Below are 16,647 nucleotides of genomic sequence, written 5' to 3'. Positions count from 1 at the left end.
TTTCAGGTGGTTTAACGCAAAAGTGGAATTGAGGCCTTGCCCTAATGCAAGATTAGCCCGGTCTCACATCACTTAGTCAATTAAGTCAAACACTCCAGCAGCAGCGGCGAGAAGGATCACGCTCTAAGTGATTAATAAAAGCCGATCGTCGAGCTGCTCAAAGTGCGGATAATGTTCACACTTTGGCTTCAGTGAGCTTCCACTCTGCCGTTAAAACTACTCCCTTTTCCCTTTTAACAAATGGACTCTCACACTTTTGCTGCCCAATATGCAAATGGACAATGTAAGTGAGTGTCTTTCTGTGTCAACAACTCAAAACCAATTAACAAACCAACTAACAAAAGAAACAGCTTCCAACTCCCCAGCAAATAAATAAATGCCATCTATTAATAACATCTTATTTATTTATTTCCTATATATGCCTATAAATGTTTTTGTTTTTTTGCTTTTCTTTCTGTTTCTCTCTCAACAAATCAAAATATATATAAGTTCTCTAAATCTATAGCAATAATAAACTGTCAGTTGTTCTCTGGATGACGCCGTGTTGCCTTATGTTACTATAAAGCTGCGTTTAACAGTTATAAATGGTAGAAAGTCATTAGTCAGATTAATTAGTAGTAAGCATTAACTTGATCTTGCCAAATAGTGAGACTGCATCAATGTATGAAAACTGTTATAATTTGTTTATATATGATTTATAAAGTGTTACCAATATAAATCCTTTATAAGGGAAGTCTTATTGTGAAGTGGTACCAAAAAAGCAAACAAAAAGTTCTGGCACTAGTTTTGTCATGAGGGAATCCAGCCACTTAATAACCACACATACAGTCATTTCAACCTTTTCTAATTTCAAATCTTTTTCTTCCTCCTTCCTATTTACATTTACTATCAGCAGAGGCCGCGGGACATTTCATGATGTATAAACAGTATGAATCACATACTGAGTCGCACTGACGCTGTGATCTCTGTGCAGTGAGTGTGTGTTTCTGTGTTTCAGTGGGGAGAGCGGTTCAGGGAAAACCGAGGCCACCAAGCTCGTCCTTCGCTACCTAGCAGCAATACACCACAGATGCAATCTTGCGCAACAGGTACACACACACACACACACACACACACACACACACCTGCCTTGATGCATGACTAATAACTGATGCCTCTCTGTGTCTTCTTCTTCTGTTGTCTGTTTCTCTGATGCCCCCCCCCCCCCGGTGCAGATCGAGGTAGTGGGGTTCCCTGCATGGTTGTGCTTTACATTTTACAGCTCATCTTCACTTATGGCCATAAGAATAGCAGGTTGCTGTGTGTTGCTGTGGTGTGTGACAATACTCTTTTTTTAAGCGATTCAGGATCTGAGTTCTCTGATGTTTCAGCAGCTCCTTCATTTGATTGTGTTTGACACAGAAACAACTTGTCGTTTGCATTTTACCAGTTTTTGTCATGTTGCATACCCCACCCCCCCACCTGTAGATACTCGAGGCAGCTCCTCTGCTGGAATCTTTTGGAAATGCCAAAACTGTGCGGAACGATAATTCAAGTCGCTTCGGGAAATACATAGAGGTCTTTCTGGAGGAGTGAGTGTGAAATAAATACACATTAATAAATACGCACAATAAATACTCTCTTCTTTAATCTAACCCTGCTGTCTTTCCTCTCTCTCTCTCTCTCTCTCCAGTGGTGTGATCAGTGGTGCCATAACCTCTCAGTATCTGTTGGAAAAGTCCCGTATCGTCTTCCAGGTGACACCTGCAGATACATTAACACAGGACGACACTGTAAATAATAAGAAATAATAATACTTTTTATTTATATAGCTAAAGTGATCACAGAAACATACTGAAAACATAGAGCCACACAACATTATTACGTGTTAAAAACGGTTGTGAAAAGGTGAGTTTTTGAGTGGGGATCTGAACGTGGACGATCAAAGTTTGGGCAGTTCTGGTGATTTGTTTGATCGACGAGAAGCTGCTGTCCGAAATGAAAAAATCTGAAAAGTAAATGTTATACTCTTGCTTTCCGTCTCAGGCCAAAGATGAGAGGAACTATCACATCTTCTACGAGATGCTGGCTGGTCTTCCCTCGCAGCAGAAACAGGCTTTCTATCTCCAGGAGGCGGAGACTTACTATTACCTGAACCAGGTAGAACACACAGTGCGGCGTGTGGAGACAGAGCCGCTCAGATCGAGACGTACGTCATGTTTTGTAATAAAATCCTCTCTCTCTCTCTCTCTCTCTCTCTCTCTCTCTCTCTCTCTCTCTCAGGGAGGTGACTGTGGAATAACTGGAAAGAATGATGGAGAAGACTTCCTGCGTCTGCTTGCCGCCATGGAGATCCTTCACTTTACCCCTGACGACCAGTCGGCCATCTTTAGAGTTCTTTCTTCTATACTTCACCTGGGCAATGTCTACTTTCAGAGACATGAGGTAATATTTTATTCACGATCTATCTTCATCTCATATACAGTACGCCTCTTTATTTATTCCAGAAAGAAACTCTTAAAATGAAACTAAAAGAATTGTGTTTCAGAAAGATAAAAACAAAAGCACATGTTTTAAGCCCTGATTTAAATGAGCTTGTTCCACAGGTGAGGAGCAGAGAGACTAAAAGCTGCTTCACTTTTCTTTGGTTCTGATTCTGGGAACACGGAGTGAACCTGACCAGATGTATTGAGGCCCAAGACCATTTAGTGCTTTATAAACAAGTAGGATTTTATCCTCAGACACACAGGAAGCCGGTGCAGTGGTTATGGTTATTACTAAGCTCTGTGAAGATGCCATTACAACAGTCTAACCTAGACAGAAATCCTTTGATTCTTACCATGTTTTTAAGGTGACCAGATATCTGACATGAAAACCGAAACGTTTCCAGTTTGATGGTCAATATATCATTAAAATATCCAATGTTTTTACCTATGAAATAAAGAAGGGGGATGGTCCTGGTGGTGTATTTTTACCATAGTAACTAAACAACGACTCCCTACTTCTGAAGCTATCGCAAAGTCCAATTGTCTATTCCTCTATTATTTACACTCCTTTAGTTTGTAAGTGTCCACAGATCAAACGTGTTTCTCATAAACATAGTCCAGGTTGTGAATATTGTTGCAGACAGTCTTTTCAAGTTACGGCTGGGGGGGGGCTTTGGGTATGTTTGTTTTCGTTAGTTTACTGCCTGGTTATGAACTCCTGACCAGCTGACCTTCAAAAAAAATTAAATTCACAGTTAAAAACGGGGACTGTCTCTGAAACACAGGGACGTCTGGTCGCCCTACAGTAGTAAGCTGATTCAAATTTAGGTCCATAATTACACCAAGACTTCTGGCTTAATTTGTAGATTTTAGTTTAATGGGTTTTTGAATTTTTTTATTATGTATTACTTAATGAGATTATTTGAATGATCATTTTTCTGTCTTGGTCTTTCCCCCCGCTGCACTACAGGCTGATGGCCAGGAGGTGGCGTCAGTGGTCAGCGCTCAGGAGATCAGAGTGGTGGCAGAGCTGCTGCAGATCTCACCAGAAGGACTTCAGAAAGCCATCACCTACAAAGTCACAGTCAGTGTTAAACACAGTCATTTTAATAATGATATAATATTTTATATTCTTATCATTTAATAATTATAATTCATTAAATATCATTATTAATTATTAAATTATAATTGTATAATTAATATTTCATTCCTATTGTTTTATATTATTTATCGTGTTGTCAGTCTTGGTTCATTCAGAGTCGAGTTTGACCAAACACTGACAGACAGGTAACATGACAGTACACAGGTGTCTCTCTGCCTCTTGCTTACACACACACACACACACACACACACTCATGTATGTTCTGAGTTAAAGGCATTGTGGCGCTCAGTGTCGTTGACCCAGACACAAAGGAGACACTTAATTATGACCAAATTTCACACCAGTGCTTCATATTTTCTGTGACTCTGGATAAACAGGGATGTAACCTGGAACTAGTCTGAGTGGCGGAGGGATACGACCACGGGGAGGTGACTCTTGTTAGATTATGAAGTAGGTGTCATGATGAGTTTCCTCAATTGCTGCTTCTTTATTAAACCCTCTTCTCCTCAGGAGACGATGAGGGACAAGATCTACACTCCCCTGACTGTGGAAAGTGCTGTTGATGCCAGGTGAGAGACACAACACCTGACACATGGACTGTACACACAGTTATTATTTTCCCTCCAGATGTATTTCACATGTAACACCATTCTGAGGGAAATACCTCTAAATTAGAGCTTTTGTTCCCATTAACATTATTATGTTTTTGTAAATCATTGTCAAGCTCTCAGGTAAATACAGGTGATAAATGAATTGTGTGTATGTGTTCATATCTGTCTGACTGTCACACGGATACCTTTGCTCTCCAGAGATGCTGTTGCCAAGATCCTGTACTCGCTGCTCTTCCATTGGTTAACAGAGAGGATTAACGCTCAGGTGTACCCTCGCCAACACACACTCTCCATCTCCATCCTGGACATTTACGGATTTGAGGCGAGCGATTTTTGTCGTGGGCGAGTTGATTGTCACTTCCTGGTTTTACACAGTCCACAGAAACAGACATGTAGATGACCAGCTGTGTGTGTGTGTGTGTGTGTGTGTGTGTGTGTGTGTGTGTGTGTGTGTGTGTGTGTGTGTGTTGGGTACAACAGGATCTGGCCTTCAACAGCTTTGAGCAGCTTTGCATTAATTATGCAAACGAGTACCTGCAGTTCTTCTTCAACAGGATTGTATTCAGGGAAGAACAGGTGAGTCCACGTCACACCTGCGGGGACATTCGCTCACTCACACACATGTAGGTTCACAAAATCATCTCACTTAGTGCTGAAAGCTTTGATTTATTGATTGACAGGAATAACGATCAGACACACAAAGTGTTGATTTAGACGATGGCGTGGCTCATCGTGTTGTATGTGATCCCCGCGCAGGAGGAGTACAGCAGGGAACAGATCCCCTGGCAGGACATCCCCTTCAGTGACAACCAGCCCTGCATCGACCTCATCGCCGCTAAGCCTCATGGGATACTGAGGATTCTGGACGACCAGAGTTGTTTCCCGCAGGTGAGCGACGGGGAAACTTTACACCGTCCGTTACAGACTTGCAGTAAATTATTGTACATGACACTCGGATTCTGGTGATCTGTTGCCAGGCGACGGACCACACGTTCCTCCAAAAGTGTCACTATCACCACGGCAACAATCCTCTGTATCTGAAGCCAAAGATGCCGCTCCCAGAGTTCACCATCAAGCACTTTGCCGGCCGGGTCACCTACCAGGTAAACAGCTGCTCAGCGGTTCGAGCCACGGGACGAACTCTGCCTTGAGCCGGCCAGCTGGCGATCGATGGATTTGATTGGCTGGCATCTGTTGTGTCACTGATAACATTTGATCTGGACGCTCCTGTTTTTACTGAAATATCTCAACAGCTATTGAATGTGTTGATATGAAATCTGGTAAAGACGTTCACGCCCCCCCCCCAGGAAGAATTATAATAACTTTGACGATCCCCTTCTTCAGTTTACGATCAGATATTTACTAAACAAACATTCTCACCTGACGTTTTTTTGACAGCATTTACTGCATAATTTTCCATGGAAGAAAAGACAGAACAACATTAAAGATTAAAGGGACTACGGTAGTTCAGCGGTTGAAAAATGTAGTGCCGAAAAACATGTTTTAGACACTTTTACAAACACCCACGGAAACGATCCGATATCTGTTTAAATGAAGCTTCATGTAGAATATTTTCAGAGGTTTATCTTCCTGTAAGAAAATGTTGTGCCAAAGGAAAGTGCTGTTTTCACAGGAAGATAAACAGCTGGAAATATTCTACATGAAGCTTCATTTAAGTTTTTAAAAGTGTCTGTGGCCCCGCCCACAGCAACACGTCACTCTGCTGGTCTGACGTGTAACAGAAAATAAAATGAAAATAAAAGAAATAAAAACTGAGGGAGGTTTATGTCAAACTCACGGTGGCACTAGAGAAAAAGCCACGGACCAGTTGACATCAGCTGACGTCCACAGAGAAATGAAAACATGGAAACAAACTGAACTCTGACAGATCTTCCAATAATCTGCAGGTTTACAAGTTCCTCGATAAGAATTACGACCAGGTCCGACAGGAAGTCCTGGATCTGTTCATCCAGAGCAAGAACAAGGTGAGAGGAGAGGAAACATGAACGGCCATGTTCTCATCTCATTCACGTGCACATTAACAGCTGCAGTGTGTGTGTGTGTGTGTGTGTGTGTGTGTGTGTGTGTGTGTGTGTCCAGATGGTGTCGAACCTCTTCCTGGTTCACGCAGAGGTCATGGGTCAGCAGAGAGGAGGTCACATGAGGAAGAGCAGCACAGTCACCAGAAAATACCAAGCGCCGACCGTCAGCAACAAGTTCCAACAGTCGCTGCTGGAGTTGGTGGAGAAGATGGAGAGGTGACGGAGAGAGAGACGAGATCTTTTCATTCAATGTCATTTCATCTTTTTTACACTAATGTTTTTTTTTATTATTTAAAGTTACATTAAAAAGAAAATTATTTGATTTATTCTTCCGTTTCAGGTGCAATCCTTTTTTTGTTCGCTGCATTAAGCCAAACAACATGAAGGTAGATCCTCAAACATTTTATATTTTATATATATATATATTATATACATGATATTTGTGCATGTAACACGTAGGTAATGACAAAAGTGTGCTCACACGTGTGCGTCTGCCTCTGCGTTCAGCAACCAGGTGTGTTTGAGGACGACCTGGTGAGCAGTCAGCTGCGACACTCTGGCGTCCTGGAGACCATCAGGATCCGTAGGGAGGGGTATCCTGTCAGGATGCCATTCTACGTCTTCCTGTTCAGGTAACGGACACCTGGACGGCACTGACCAAGATTTTAATACTCGCCTGTCTGCAGAAAGAACAAGCTGCGATGAAGCAGATTGTTACGCTCCAGTGAAGAGCGAGGGGAGCGCAACGTGTAAAGAATGCATGTTACAATGACGTCATTTATTATCACCACAAACAAAGAACCAATTATTGAAACCAACTTCAGGATGAACCAAGTCCAACACAACAATCTATCTATCTATCACACCGTTATTTATATATACTGTATATATACATTTTATTTACATTCTCCCTACAATTATATTCATATCACATCACAACACGTTCCTTTAAGATAAGCTGAATATCTGACCACAGGCTAGTTGTTTTTATTTTGTGAAGCCTCCGTCTTTTGTAGGTGTGTGTGTGTGTGTGTGTTTGTGTGTGAGTGAACTCAGCTGAATGTGTGTCATCCACAGGTATAAGTCCCTGGTGGGGATTCGAGAGGTTCCACCTGCGACAGGTGAGAACTGTGTGATGATGCTCAGTAAACTGTGTCCCCTCAGACCAGGAGCGCATCATGTCGGAGTCACGAAGGTGAGAAAAACATTCATCTAGACTCGAGGACAAACTGATTGAATTTGGCTAAAGGTCAAAGTTCACAGGTCAAGCTCACGGTGACCTCACAAAACACACAAAGGTTTGATATTTTCTCTGACTCTGGATAAACAGATGTAACCTGGAACTAGTCTGAGTGGCGGAGGGATACGACCACGAGGAGGTGATTCTAGTTAAATGTGCATGAATGTGACCTGTACGTGTGTGTGTGTGTGTGTGTGTGTGTGTGTGTGTGTGTGTGTGGGTGCGTGCATGCGTGCGTGCGTGCGTGCGTGCGTGCGTGCGTGTGTGTGTGTGTGTGAATGCCAGATATTTCTGAAGGAGGACATCTACCAGCTGTTGGAGTGTAAACGGGAGCGCTCCCGTCACCTCGCCGCTCTCACCCTGCAGCGTTACACCCGCATGTTCTTTGTGAGGAAACGCTTCGTGGCCTTCCGCAACAAGATCATCCGGCTGCAGGCGCAGTGCCGAGGCTTCCTCACCAGGTCGGTCCGACTTTCATAACCATCAAGCGCTCGGAGCAGAAGCCTGATGTAGTTCTGTCAGTCCACTCACTTTTACTCTTTAAACAGAACTTTAACATCCAACATATTTCAATCATGTTGAATGTTAAAGGAGCAGATGTAGAGGCCATGTGGCAAAACATCAGGTACAGCATCTGTAAGTGTGTGCACAGTCTGTAAGTGTGTGCACAGTCTGTGTGTGTGTGCACAGTCTGTATGTGTGTGCACAGTCTGTGTGTGTGTGCACAGTCTGTATGTGTGTGCACAGTCTGTATGTGTGTGCACAGTCTGTATGTGTGTGCACACCCAGCTCCAGTGTTGTGGTCGATCGGGCGATGAAGTAAAGCAGCGATGAACTGTGTCTCTAAGTTACTGATCCAAACGATATCAGCAGAGCGAGGGGAGGAAACCAAATCCCGACTTCCTCTGTGAGAAAGTCCTTGTAGCTTGTCTGCAAGTTTGTCTCTTTATATGTGTCACATAAAGTTTCTTAGTAAGTGGGATCAACGCGCGTCTTGAAGCTTCTTATTCGACATGTGTAAAGTGTGATGTGAGATCCTCGTTGTGTCCTCCAGGAAGAACTACGTGAAGATGAGGGAGTGTGGTCCGGTTCCGCTCCCTCGTCCACATGTACGTCAACCGCAAGCAATACATCAAGGTACATGTGCTGTGCTTTGAACTGACGGGATGATTTCTTTCACATCCTCATTCGTGTTCGCACACTGTGAATAGTTTGGAATATATTCCACACTGACCTTTGTGATCCGTGTGCAGATGAAGTTCGAAGCCCAGAGGAAGGAGGACGAGGAGAGGAGGAAGAGAGAGAGGGTAAGACGTTTGAGAGTTTCTCCAAATTCATGGTTCACTTTGCAGATTCATTGAAAACAGAAACTCTTTCCAGGAGCTGACCAAGAGGGAGGTGGTGAACGTCACACACCTGGTGATCCCTGCAGAGCTGGGCGCTTTACTGCAGACAGCAGGAAGTGAGAAGCTGTCTGTCTGTCTGTCTGTCTGTCTGTCTGTCTGGCTGTCTGTCTGTCTGTCGTGGGGTTGTGTGAGGTCAGTCATATACAGCCGGTTCATTACCTGCAGTAGATTCTGATCAGCTCCTCCCAGGTAGGAGATCAGACCAGGAGCACCGTCAGACCAGCAGAGTGACGTGTCGCTGTGGGTGGAGCCACCAGAACAAACCTGTTTTAGACACTTTTAAAAACAAAGAGGTTTATTTTCCTGTGAAAACAGAACTTTCCTTTGGCACTACATTTTTTTTCAACCGCTGAACTACCGTATTCCTACGCACAAGCTCACTGTATTATGCTGCTTTCTGATTCACTCAGCTGACCTGCGGCTGCGTCGACCTCACACAACCCAGCGTCAGAACACCCCGAACTAGCTCTTCAAGTTCAGCTAAAACAGACGATGAGATTTATTAAACTTTACTTTTATTTCTAAGGTTTTAGAACAGATTTATATTCTAATATCTAATAATGTCCAGTCAGCGTCAACAGCAACAAAATAAAACATGCAGTAAAGTGTGTACACATGATGATAAACCCACTGAATCTGAATCAGAATAGCATCACACTACATCATGTAATGAATGAAGTGTTTAACAGAAATGAAAGGAGGATGAGCGGTGCAGTGACTGACCTGTTGTTCACCTCTGTCTCCAGTCAGGAGGGAGCTGCACTCAGACTGTCTGGCTCTGCTTCAGGCTCCTCACATCCAGGAAGAGGCGCAGCTCACTCTGCCTCTGGACATCAACAACTACCCGTTCTACCGCTACGTACAGATCTACTTCAGGGTGAGATGTGCATCAGTGTCGCGAGAATATTTCACTCAGTGAGCTTTAAACTGTAGTGCTGTGAGTTCCTCAGATGTTTCCTTTGTAAAACTGTCGGGAGTCACGACAATGAAGCAAGTGCTTTTACCATTTAATGCAAAATTACATTAAATTACATAAAACAACAACGAGCTCCTGATATTTTATTGTCAATTAGCTACTTGGATTTTTTTTTGCATCTTGAAAAGAGGTGAGGGAGGACTGTTTCATACCGCTGTGCTAAGACACCCTGAAATTGATTTCTTTCAATCAATCAATCAATCAAACTTGATTTGTACAGCACTTTTCATACAGGTTACTTCAGTTCAAAGAGCTTCACAGACTGATGAGCTAAAAAGAAAAGGACAAATCAAATAAAGCTGAGAATGAGATACAATAGAATAGATTTAAAAAGCTTTAATAACATTAGCAAAAAATAATAAAAATAATGAAAGAAATAGTTTAAAATACAATTTAGAACATAATAACAATAAAATAAGTAACTTTAAAAACAAGTAAAAGAATTTAAAAATCAACACGGAAGCTGACAGGAAACCGATGTCTAGATTTAACGTGCTTCCTAACAACACTGTCATTTTTTGCTTCTGTAGGAACCAAAGTTTGGGATGTTGACGGTTCCTCTGGAGTCGCCTCTGACCCGTGTGGAGGAGGATCTCAGAGGGGAGGCTGTGGAGCTCTTCATCATGGTAGGCTGACGTCTTTTCTGAAAACTGGATCTGGAGCTACTGATCTTTATAATGATTCACACACTGCCATGTTTTTTAAGATTAGCCAGGGAAAAGTCTTCTGGTTCTTAGTATTTGTTTTTCTATGAAACAACAACAACAGAAAAAAAGAAACGACAAGACAGAAGACATCAGGCGAACAGGACACGTCCCAGACAAAGAACAGTTTGTCCATTTCCCATTTGAGATAGTTCAGTATTAACCAGAGCAACACGCTCAGGACCAAGTGGAAATATGGTGCAACAATATACAACATGCTCTGGGTTAGTACGGTACTGTAAATAAAGATGGACGCAGCGTCTGTGACGTCACCCGCAGGTTTCTGAAGAGCAGATTTTGAAGCTCAGAGTGAGCTGCTCCACTATTGCCATCTTGGCAGTGTCTGACTCCGCCTCCTAACTCCCAGCTAATCCAAAGATGGGCAAAGAGGAGGGGCGCATTTCCAGAAATAAATAAAAATGTCACCGTAAAATAAAAAGCTATTTATTTATTTATTGACTCAATTGTATATTTATATTGATATATTTCTACATTTCTTACCTAATTTATTTATTTCAGAAGTTATTTCATAGCTGTATTTATTTATTTAGGTATTTATTTTTATTTAATTTTGATAAAAATGGCATTCCATAGTAAACATGTTTATTTCTGCTGTAAAGTTGGACATTTTAACATGGGAGTCTATGGGGACTGACTCACTGTTGGAGCCAGACTCTAGTGGTCGTTAGAGGAACTGCAGCTTCACGTTTCAGCCCTGCAGTTTGCCGCTTGAATATCACACATGGAGTTAAATGTGCGTTCTCTTCAGGTGTTAAGATTCATGGGCGACCCTCATCTGAACGGGGCGCAGGAAAACATGTTCGGGAATTACATCATCCAAAGGGGCCTGACGTCTCCAGGGTTACGGGATGAGATCATCTCTCAGGTTGTCAACCAGGTGTGGAGGAACGTAAACCCTGACAACGCTGAGAGAGGCTGGCTGCTGCTGCTGGCGTGTGTCTGCAGCTTCACCCCGTCGCCCAGGATGGACAAATATCTGCTGAAGTAAAAAAACAATGTTAATTGTTAATTGTAATAAATATTGTTATAAATATTTCCAGAACCTCAATTATGAGAAAAAAAATCTGAAAATAAATGAAAATGAAGGATAAGTATCTTAAATGTAAAATAAATAATAGTTTTTCCTCCATTAAGACGTGTAACCTCCTTTTGACCTTTCATGTCCAGGTTTGTATCAGACCACGCCCCTGCTGGTTGCCAGGCGCTGCTGCAACACAGACTCATCCAAGCCAATCAGAAGACACAATTAGGCTCAGGCTCCACCCCCGAGACCGCAAGGACCTATCCGCTGTCGCTGCTGGAGTGGACGGCCAACAGGAAGAGGGCTAACATGGTGCTGCACGTGCACTGTTTTGACGGTGAGTTGCATCTTGCCTCTTATTGTTTTAACGTCTGTCCTACTGAAAATCAGTCAGTCAGAGCGGCGGCCATTTTGTTTTCAATTACAGCCCCTGATCGTTAATTGATCATTGCCAGTCAGGATCAGGTGGATCAGGATCTTCGGGGCTCTCTGTCTTTGAATTTTGACATTTCTTGTTGAACAGTCTGTTGAGATTTCAAAACCACAAGGGAAGTAAAAACAGCTGCAGATGTTTGGTTTCCTGTCTCTCTGCAGGAGGGTCCTTCCTGTGTCCAGTCCATTCCTGGACCAGCGGAGAGGATTTAGCAGGAGACATCCTGCGCCACAGGTGCTGATATTATTCACTCATTCTCTCTCATGTTCATTCACCAGACCTCTGCAAAATCAAACAGTCACCTCAGAACAGTTTCACCTGAGCTGCTCAACATCAAACACTGTTTTCAGATCCAGCGCAAAGACCATCAAAATAAAAACATGACATTTTACATGTACTTTTACTTCCAAACACATGACACTGTAAAGTACAAACGGCTTTGAATGCAGCATGAACTGGCGCAGGCAGGTGTCTGATCGGTGTGGTGTTGCAGGGGAGTGTCTGACTGGTGGAGGGGGAGTTCGGTTCTGATGAAGGAGCGCGGCCAGTGGGTGGAGTTAGCGGGTCACGACTACGTGATGGATCTGATCTCAGACCTGGAGCTTCCCACCGACTTCCCAAAGCAGAAGAGCTACTTCATCATCAGCACCGACGACCCGGGTCGAGTCCGAGCCAACGCCAGTCTGTCAGTACAACACACACACACACACACACACACACACACACACACACACACATACACACAACATGCATGTACAAAGAAATTATAATCCCACCCTCTCTTCTCTCTCCTCTCTCCTCTCTCCTCTCCTCTCTCCTCTCCTCTCCTCTCCTCTCCTCTCTCCTCTCTCCTCCTCTCAGAGCTTTGGTTGGCAGCGGCTTTGACTCTGATGAGGAGCTGGGCCCGTCGTTCCCTCTGAGCGGCGGCGGCAGACCGGCCTACAGTCTTCCTGACTCTGACGGTTACTACAGTCATGGTACACTCAGATAAAGATGGTTTCTGACTGCAGGTGTGAACTCTGTGTTCAGAGTCTCTGTGTCTGTGTCCAGTAGAGTCCGATGCGTTCAGTGACGGTCAGACTCAGAGAGGAATGGATCGCTACCTGGACAGTCTGTTTGACCCTGTGTTGTCAGACAGCAGCATGGTGAGCGCTCACACACTCCTCTACAGTCAGATACAGCTGTGGAAACACTGCAGGGCAGAAATGACTTCATATTCATATTCATATCATGTCATGTCATGTCACAACATGTCACAACATGTCATATCATATCATGTCATGTCACAACATGTCACAACATGTCATGTCATGTCATGTCATGTCACAACATGTCATATCATATCATGTCATGTCACAACATGTCATGTCATATCATGTCATGTCACAACATGTCATATCATGTCATGTCACAACATGTCACAACATGTCATGTCATGTCATATCATGTCATGTCACAACATGTCATGTCATGTCATGTCACAACATGTCATGTCATGTCATATCATGTCATGTCACAACATGTCATGTCATATCATGTCATGTCATGTTATATATCATGTCATGTCACAACTTGTCTTGTCATGTCATGTCACAACATGTCACAACATGTTATATCATGTCATGTTATACATCATGTCATGTCACAACATGTCATATCATATCATGTCATGTCACAACATGTCACAACATGTTATATCATGTCATGTTATACATCATGTCATGTCACAACATGTCATGTTATAAAGCAATTTAAAAACATCAACTTAATATAATATAATATAACCAATTAATTAATTGAAGAAGAAAAAATAGATTAATAATAAAGGAAACTATTGTTAGTCTAAAAAAAAAAAAAACTGTCACATCATGCCCCCCCCCCATGCTAGTGGGGTGTTGATGGACGGATGGAGCATGTGATCCACTGCCTCTGTTTGTGTGTGAATGGAGCAGACAGGAGGGCGGATCAGGTTACTGAGCGACCTACCGTATATGACTGTAACAGCAGGCAGCGCACCGCTTCACAGTCCGTCTATTGGTTCTCAGTAACATGATGTTTATCCATACCTGCTGCATTTATATTCTCCTTGAGACACTTGTAAAGTGTTTTTCCAGCTTCTTTGGGTGTCAGTTTTAGCTGTCAATCAAACAGTGTGGGTGGTATTATCAGTTTGAGGGTGGACAGTAACTAAATACATTTACTTCAGTACTGTACTTAAGTATATTTATAGAGTACCTGTACTTTACTTGAGTATTATTTTTTGTAAATTTCTGACTTTTACTCCTCTACACTTAAAAGATTTAAAAGACAAACATTGTACTTTTGACTCCACTACATTTCTATGACGAACTCTTACTTTGAAGCAGAGCTTTTAGTCAGAGGAATTAATCTTCTTTTATTTTGAAAGTGTGACAGACCAGACACTGAGAAAAACCCAATGACAGTCAGCTCCTCCACTGTCATTGGAGGAGCTGACTGGAGTTCATGTTTAGCTCTTTTGTGTTTGTGTGTGAGTGTGTTTGTGTGTGGGTGTTTGTGTGTTTGTGTGTGTGTGTTTGTGCATGTTGGAGCTTCTCTTCCAGTGTGTACGGTACTTCCTGGAGCGTATTCAGTTCCTCCAGCTCTGCTGACTCACGCAGCGAGGGTCTAATTCAATTCAATATACTCCCTCTCTCCTGTTCCCTCGGCCTCTCTCTCTCTCTCTCTCTCTCTCTCTCTCTCTCTCTCTCTTTCTCTCTCTAACACACAAACTGTTTGTCAAACTCTTCATGTCTGTAAAACTGCACTTCCTCTCCCTCTGCTCTCGTCCTTTTCCCCTCTGCTGAGTCTCTGTTACCTGCTTCCAGGACATGGAAAAGACTGGAAGTTTGTCAGCGCGGATGAAGGGAGGAGGAGGTATAGGCATCACAGGGGGGGGAAGAGGAGAGGGGGAGAGTCATGCAGCCCCCAGCCGGCCTTACCCACCAGGAATACACCCAGGAGGTAAAACCTGTGTTTGTGTTTGTCACGTCTGCTGTTTGTTCTTCAGGTTGAAATCATCTAGTTTTCTGTCTTTCTTCTGCCGACTCCACTGTTTCCACTTTCCCCCTCCTCTAATTTCATCTTCCTTTTATTTTTTACTCCATTTTTCTTTTGTCCCACCATCCATCCATCCATCCCACTAACTCTCCTCTGTCTCCACTGACTCTGAGAACTGGTGTCAGACGTGTGAGATTAAAGCTTCAGTTGTTGACACCAGGTCAAAGGAACCACATGACGACAGATGAAAGGTTAAAACACAGCCGTAATAACGTGATGCAGATCATTAGCAATGTTTTTATTATTGTAATGGGGGGGGGGGGGGCTCAGTGATACTGAACAGGGCTCAGGTGTAACAGCTTCAGGTGTACAGTTCACCCGCCTTAATCTGTCGTTTAGAGGCTGTAATGAGCCTGGCCTCATGGATAATGCATAGACAGCCGTTGACTGTAACCACAGCAGAGCGTCTATAGGCATCTGTCCGTCTCATTCACACACATACGCTTCTGTCTCCATGGTTACTCCGCTTGTTTTCTCACTGCCGTTGTTTCTAAGGGGTGTTGTGTTTGTCTGCGTCTCTCGTACAGAAGGTCTCTATGGAAACTTTACATTTCACAATTACTGATGTATCACTCTCCAAACATCTGGAAATATTTATAATACTACCTGTCAATCTTTTTATTTTTTTTATTTTTATTTACCCAAGGATGAACTGATTAGCCTTTGGGGGTCAAAGGTCAAAGGTCAGGGGTGTAGTGACGTGCACACGTGATATCTCCGAAACACCTTGAGGGAATTTCTTCAAATCCACCCGTCACCCAGTTTCACATGATTTAAAATATGTATTAAATCGTTTTTTATATGGAGAGAAATGCACTCAACACTTTGTTCACTCTCTAGGAAACACACGACGAACTAATGTAAACACAACTTTTTCTTCTTTATAAAAAAACTCCTTTAATATCATTTTGTTTATTTTTCTTGTTTTACGAATTCACGTTTTTATTCCTTGAGATCACGGTGACACATCATTTCATTTCACATTTCTTTTGAAAGTCGGTGTCGGCAACGATTTCTGATAAAATATATTATTGATTAATATCAGTATGAATGGAAAACGTACTCTGTGCTGATTGGCAGCTCTTGTCCAGGATGACCTTTAAGTCCCTGGAAGCGACACAGTCCTAACTCTCACCCTGTTCCCTGCTCGCCGCGCCTCAAGCTGTGCCGGTGCTGCCGGTAGCAGGAGGAATGATGCCGCCCATCCCTGCCATGCCAATCCCCTCCCACCACCATCACCACGAACAACACCAGCAACAACACCAGCAACAACACCAGCAACAACAACACCAACAACAACAACAACAACAATACCACCAATACAACCGTCCCCAGCACCCCTACCAGCAGCAGACTTCTCCCACCACCACTCCTGCCTCACCTGTAGCACCCACCCCCTCACCCGCTCCTGCCCCTGCTGCGGATAGAGATGCTGATGTAGCGTCCCGTATCGTCGCTGCCCCCGGTCTGCCAGGGGTGCCCTCGCTCCCGGCCACACCTGTAGTCTCAGGGATGACAGGTGTACTAGGTACAATACACGGGTGTGCG

The 16,647-nt window shown here is 43.3% G+C and overlaps 1 protein-coding gene across 1 annotated transcript in view; it reads left to right on the top strand.

Moving 5' to 3' along the window:
* Positions 1 to 16,647, top strand: part of myo15a (myosin XVA) — a 32,815-nt gene that overhangs the window by 2,827 nt on the left and 13,341 nt on the right. The window contains 32 exon segments of the mRNA XM_022763963.1: positions 998 to 1,088; positions 1,468 to 1,571; positions 1,673 to 1,736; positions 2,026 to 2,139; positions 2,263 to 2,424; positions 3,436 to 3,549; positions 4,078 to 4,136; positions 4,377 to 4,500; positions 4,659 to 4,754; positions 4,935 to 5,066; positions 5,156 to 5,281; positions 6,086 to 6,163; positions 6,279 to 6,436; positions 6,561 to 6,606; positions 6,728 to 6,852; positions 7,298 to 7,415; positions 7,746 to 7,921; positions 8,515 to 8,535; positions 8,537 to 8,597; positions 8,714 to 8,767; positions 8,841 to 8,922; positions 9,613 to 9,743; positions 10,373 to 10,468; positions 11,316 to 11,551; positions 11,735 to 11,925; positions 12,183 to 12,255; positions 12,515 to 12,706; positions 12,883 to 12,998; positions 13,072 to 13,166; positions 14,868 to 15,003; positions 16,262 to 16,313; positions 16,527 to 16,627. Coding sequence (XP_022619684.1) covers positions 998 to 1,088; positions 1,468 to 1,571; positions 1,673 to 1,736; positions 2,026 to 2,139; positions 2,263 to 2,424; positions 3,436 to 3,549; positions 4,078 to 4,136; positions 4,377 to 4,500; positions 4,659 to 4,754; positions 4,935 to 5,066; positions 5,156 to 5,281; positions 6,086 to 6,163; positions 6,279 to 6,436; positions 6,561 to 6,606; positions 6,728 to 6,852; positions 7,298 to 7,415; positions 7,746 to 7,921; positions 8,515 to 8,535; positions 8,537 to 8,597; positions 8,714 to 8,767; positions 8,841 to 8,922; positions 9,613 to 9,743; positions 10,373 to 10,468; positions 11,316 to 11,551; positions 11,735 to 11,925; positions 12,183 to 12,255; positions 12,515 to 12,706; positions 12,883 to 12,998; positions 13,072 to 13,166; positions 14,868 to 15,003; positions 16,262 to 16,313; positions 16,527 to 16,627 — 3,524 coding nt within the window.

Source organism: Seriola dumerili, unplaced genomic scaffold, assembly GCF_002260705.1.
Source record: "Seriola dumerili isolate Sdu_G_001 unplaced genomic scaffold, Sdu_1.0 BDQW01000505.1, whole genome shotgun sequence".
NCBI classification, from domain to species: Eukaryota; Metazoa; Chordata; class Actinopteri; order Carangiformes; family Carangidae; genus Seriola; species Seriola dumerili.
The sequence above is the reverse complement of the archived record's forward strand: the minus strand, read 5'-3'. Positions and strand labels throughout refer to the sequence as shown.